Source organism: Macrobrachium nipponense, chromosome 19 (assembly GCF_015104395.2).
Source record: "Macrobrachium nipponense isolate FS-2020 chromosome 19, ASM1510439v2, whole genome shotgun sequence".
Taxonomy (NCBI): domain Eukaryota; kingdom Metazoa; phylum Arthropoda; class Malacostraca; order Decapoda; family Palaemonidae; genus Macrobrachium; species Macrobrachium nipponense.
In genome coordinates, this window is record NC_061088.1 from 35,614,869 (window position 1) to 35,620,609 (window position 5,741).

Below are 5,741 nucleotides of genomic sequence, written 5' to 3' on the forward strand. Positions count from 1 at the left end.
TGAACAAAAGTGCACTTATCAATGAGTTATTTAGTATGGAAAGTATCTTGTATGAGTAAGTACTTTGTTTGATGACATGTTCCAGTTTTTCTAATATAATATTCAGCTATTGATAAGAAAAATAATTACAAACAAGGAGAAAACTCTGCTTACTATATGTATTTTTTTTTATCAATGGTTATCTTTAATTTTGACCTAAGAAAGGGAGGGCATAGATAATAGATGTGTTAGTAGTTCTAAAGTATTTCTGTTGTAAATGCTGTCACTTTTATTAAATTTTATTTTTTGTTATACAGATTGTAGGTTGCTGGAATGTTGCATTCATCAGTTGTTCAGTTTCTCTTCCTCAGTTGTGTTGAGCTCTGAAGTTAACGCGGGAAAAAATTGCCTGTGGTATGGTAACCAAGTTGTGCAAGATTTTAGTTCATTAAATTAAATTTTTATTTAACCCAACTCTTTAATCTTTATGTCTACTAGTGGGTATTGGTCTAGGTCTTCAAGTTATCCAAGCTGTAGCCTACTTTGCTGGGCTGAACAACTGGGTTGTTGAAGCTCTAGGCTCTTGGAATTTTGTTTGATTTTTGTGGTTCAGACCAAGCAGTTGTGGTTGGTTCAGGCGCAGCAGTTGTGGTTGGTTCATGCCAGGCAGTTGTGGTTGGTTCAGGCCAGGCAGTTGTGGTTGGTTCAGGCCAAGCAGTTGTGGTTGGTTCAGGCCAGGCAGTTGTGGTTGGTTCAGGCCAAGCAGTTGTGGTTGGTTCAGGCCAGGCAGTTGTGGTTGGTTCAGGCCAAGCAGTTGTGGTTGGTTCAGGCCAAGCAGTTGTGGATGGTTCAGGCCAAGAACTTGTCTTTGTGGGAGTAGGTGCAGTCGTAGGCTGTGCATCAACACTGCAGCAGTACATAATAATGTCACTTACTCCTACTGTATCTTCAATGAGGAAAGGCTCTTCATATCGAATCTGTTGGGAAGGTACAGAGAGTAAGCTTCATCAGCTAAGGTAGTATCTTTCAAGGATTGCGTCTTTGCAGTTGAGATTGGCTGTAACTGTAAAGCAGTCTTGAGTTTCACACAGAATGTAGTAAGCAAATGTAGGAAGAGCTTTAAGTTGTGAATCAAGCAGAGGTTTTGAATCGTAACAGTACCAGTCACAGCAAATACACTAAATCGATGAATATATTCCTTCACTTACCTTTATTCCACAAACTGCAGAACCTTCATCACATTGACCCCATTCACTCCATTGACCTTGTTGGATCTGGAAAACCAGAATTTGTTTAAGTTATACAAGGAATGGTACATTGTTTTCATTACTATTATTGCAGTAGCTCAGCTAAGTAAGAAACTAAAAGGGATAGCTCAAGATGTGCTTTTAACTGAAGATAAGAAATAGGAATGAGACAGTTTGGATTGCTGAAATAAGAAAAAACTCAAAGTAAACATATGAAAATTAAACAAAGGGAAGGGGTTAGGCTTAAGATGCTGTATAGAAATTCTAAAGTCATGCTACCTTTTGTTACCAACTAGGGAAGGAAATGCCAGGGATATATATAATGTTATGACTTTACCTGGTAATCAGCTCATTTTCAAGTATACTTGCTTGTACATGGTTCTAGTCCCCTGTACAAAAAAAACATATCACCATACTGTATACAGTTTTTGTATGTTTGTGAACCACATATGTGATATAGATTTATGCTATGTGAAAGAAGTAGTAAAAGAAGATAGGAAAAGAATTGGAATGAACTAAATTTAAACGAACACAGTTCATGTTGAAAAGCGACTCATGAACTTATCATACTCGTTTACAAATACACTTAAACAATTTACATTTGAGTCCTCGTCAACGGCCAGAACGCTTGACTCGTTGTAGTTACACTCCATCTCCACATTCTGCACAGCCACGTCGTCACCCAGGGTGCCTTGGTATTCCAGAACTCGAGCTCGCATCCCTGTCATGAGACCCTTTTGGCAGGATCGTAGCCCTGTGGTGGCCATAGTGTGGTGATATTTGGGGTTTTATCGAGCATAACTTAATGGTAAATAATTATGAGTTTGTATCAGGTATTTACACTTTTATAGTCATCTGTTCTTCTTTAACTATACAGGGTGTCGTAAATTTTATAAGCTCTTGTAATGGACCTTGCTCATTCTTGTAACCAGCCTGGGCTTTCCATAAAAAGTGTAGCACTTAACAATATTAGGAAATAGCAGTTAAGAGGGAATAGTGGAATTTTATCTTATTCTTGAGTGTCTCTTACCTATCCAGTCTCCTCTTTCCCCGACGGTCGAAGTGATCTCACCCGTGTGGTGTCCCCCAGGAACCATGCAGGACAACTTGATGGCGTTGATAGCCGTTTCGTCTGTGTGAAGGATGTTGTACTCCTGGAACTGCGAGACGGAAGGAAAATGGGTAAGGGGAAGAAAACGAGAAAACGAGGTGGGGAAAGAAAAAGGGAGTTGTGAGTCATGAAGCGTTTTCATTGCACGGTTACTTTGGGTGGGGTTTTGGGGTGAACTTTCAGTTTGTGTGTGTTTTCTTTCTTTATTTATTTATTCATGAGTTAGTTATTCAGTGGTTTGCTAGTCTTCCAGAATGGATGCCATATTTGGCTGGCGTAATGTTTTAAATGTGTTTCATTTTGCCCTATTTTGAACGATTAATTACATGGATGTTATTTATATTTATTCATTATAGTTTGTAACCGTAAATTTTCAAATTATTTATTTATTTATTTATTCATTCATTTATTAAACTACAGATATCTTTATAATTGTATTATTTCTCATTTATGAGCGAATTGCTCCGAAGACTGGCAACATTCCTCACCAAAGCCTCGATGTCGCGCACATAGCTGCCGCTCCTGCAGAAGGCATCGCTCCCCCAGGAGCCGTAATCTAATCCATTGTCTAACGTGAGATTGCCCGTCACGTGAACGTTAAGAAGTGGGATACTCGGCTCTGGAACGAATGGGAGATAAATCATCCTCTTTTACGCCAGTATGGAATGCTTCTGAGCAGTGTCAACCCACTTACATAGATTGCACGTCTCACCCCTTATCTTCTGCCTTTCATTGCTACTGTGAATAGAATAGTGAGGCCCTTCCATGTCCCTTCCTCTTGCTTGCCATCTATTCAGAATTTCTTTTGTTCTCCTCTATTCCGTCCTCCTAACATTTCACCAACTTGTCATTCTCTATTCTTGTAAGTGTTTGGACCGCAAATTCCCCTGACGTATACTAGTATTACACCAGCCCCGTTTTTTTTTTTTTTTTCTTTTACCATACCTCTAGGTCATTTAGGGTTAGGTGAGTTAGATGGTTCAAGACTACGGAATACCTCTATGTAATTTGGGTGCGGGAAACATAATGAGGTTATTTTCAAGAAGATTGTGTGGTTAGTTTTTAAGATATGGCGTCCCACTTTTTTCCGGGAGGGTTCCGATACTCGGTTACAATTCGGCAGTATGCGTCCGGACTAACTCAAAACACTGAACCATCCGTCCAGCTACGCCAGTACTTTTACTCCTTCTACAGAATCTCCACATTGCTCTCTTTCAGCTCTTCTCACCTCACTAAAGCAAACAATTATACAGTATCCACTTTTATTTTTTCATTCAAATTCAGCGTTTCCACGCTTCACTTTCATCAACTAGAGCCTTCTTAACGGATAATGCATACCTACCGACCATTGCTTTCATGTAGACTACAAGTTCCTTTCAGTATTTGCACACATCCTGCAGCTATGCTTGTTTCACCGTTTCTGTGGCTGACCTCTTCCTTCTTCCTACCATCATTCATTGTTCCCAGACACCTGTAATACACCTCAATTACTTCCATTCTCTCACCTTTGATACTGATATTCATCGCTTCATCTTCATGGTGCCATGTATCCTCCATAACCTTATTCTCGCTCACATATACTGTTTATTTTCCCCTGTTTTCACTTTAAAATTCTTTTACTTGTTTCTGCAGTTTCTGTTCTCCTCTTAATCTCGCCCTTATCATTTCCAAACATCATATATTCCATATTTCCCGCAACTCAATGTGTCATCCTGCAGCTTAGCTCGTATATTAGCTGTCCTTTCTCCGACTTCTTTCCTTATTCCATCCATGGAGATATTACACAATCATGGGGACATGACGCTCCCCTACCTCAACTCCTTTTTATTCCCTACATCACTCTCCCACCTACAAATTCTGACTCCCATTTCACTCCACCATAAAAACTGATTGATCTCAACAACTTGTCTATACGGTAACATTTGCCCTGAACTCTCCCACATTGCTTCAGTCATTTCTGTCAAGGTTTTTTTAAGGTCCTTGTATGCCATAGGCGAATTGTTCTCTTTATTTTTAGACTTCTCACATTGCTTTTTTTTCTTAATAAACAATTGATCCACATACTATAATCATTGTCTAAGCCCTGCTGTTCTTTTGCTGTCAATCTTTTTGTCATATGCCATACTCTGTCAGTCACACCAGTGCCATACACCTTCCCTAGTATACTGAGTAACTTTATGCCACTGTAATTCTTACTGTGTTTTGTGTCACATTTTCAGACTTGCTTGAAAATCCTCTTTTAACGTCATCAATTATTGTTGGTGGACCTTTTAATTGACTTCTTTACATCGCCCCCCATAGGGGGTTAGTGCCGCCATGGCACCTCACAGGGTGCACTGTAGGTATAACTGAAGGTTCTTTGCAGCGTCCCTGCAGCCCCTAGCTGCAACCCCTTTCATTCATTTTACTGGACCTCTATTCATATTATCTTTCTTCCATCTTGCTATCCTCCCTCCTAACAAGCATTTCATAGTGCAACTGCGAAGTTTTCCTCCTGTTACACCTTTCAAGCCTACCTTCTCTCAATTTCCTTTCCAGCACTGAATGACCTCGAAGGTCCCAGTGCTTGTCCTTTGGCCAAAACTAGTCCATTCCATTCCTTACTTCCTGAAACGTCACTCCCACAATCATTATCAACATTCTCCTTAAATCTTCCACTGTTAATTCCCTCACCTCTACACATCTCTTCTGTCTTTCAATAAAAAAAATTTCAATACTCACTCTACCGACCCAGGACTGCATTCTCTACTGACAAGATCTCCCGTTTACATCTTAATCTGAGATCGGTTTGTCCAATAAGTTTTCTCACTCTATTTACTTTCGCTTAGAACAGCTTATAACCCATGAAGTCCTCGGTCGCCTTCAGCCTCCTTTTTTTATGACACGATTTCTTTTCCTAAATTGCCTCCGTTAACCCATTCTCTGTATTACCGCACATAATCTCTTCTGTCTTGCAGTTGCTCTTCATATCAAATCACTTTCGGGCTTCTCCTCTTTATTCCTTTTTTCCTGAACCTACCACTCTATCATGGGACTGAATGACCCTTTAGGTCCTAGTCCTGGATCTTAGACCTATCTCATCCATCCATCCATCCTACCACTCTGTATTAGTAGAACTGACGTGAAGGTGAAGTATAGGGTGTAGAAAATAACATGTTGAGAATTAATGTGTTTATTATGTTGTGAAAGTAAACATTTTCTTAGAATATGTGGCCGAGATAGTGTTAAATTTAATGGTGGAATATAAGAGGAGATTGATTCGTATAGGTCAGGGGTTTTCAACCTGGGGTACGGTACGCGTACCCCAGAGGGTACGCCAAGGGTCGTGTCAGGGGGTACGCGCTCTCCATGACACTCGAATGAATGTTAGATGCTGACCTTCAATGTGCTTTAGCAAAATCTGC

The 5,741-nt window shown here is 40.0% G+C and overlaps 1 protein-coding gene across 1 annotated transcript in view; it reads right to left on the reverse strand.

The window, feature by feature from the left end:
* Window positions 1-244: 244 nt before the first annotated feature.
* LOC135216196 (vitelline membrane outer layer protein 1-like) overlaps window positions 245-5,741 on the reverse strand; it is a 42,033-nt gene continuing 36,536 nt past the window's right edge. Inside the window, exons 2-6 of the mRNA XM_064251338.1 lie at window positions 2,826-2,956; window positions 2,257-2,386; window positions 1,826-1,980; window positions 1,188-1,253; window positions 245-956 (exon numbers count right to left, since the gene is read on the reverse strand). Of these exons, the coding sequence (XP_064107408.1) occupies window positions 555-956; window positions 1,188-1,253; window positions 1,826-1,980; window positions 2,257-2,386; window positions 2,826-2,956 (884 nt within the window). The 3' untranslated portion in view covers window positions 245-554. The remainder of the gene's footprint in view (window positions 957-1,187; window positions 1,254-1,825; window positions 1,981-2,256; window positions 2,387-2,825; window positions 2,957-5,741) is intronic.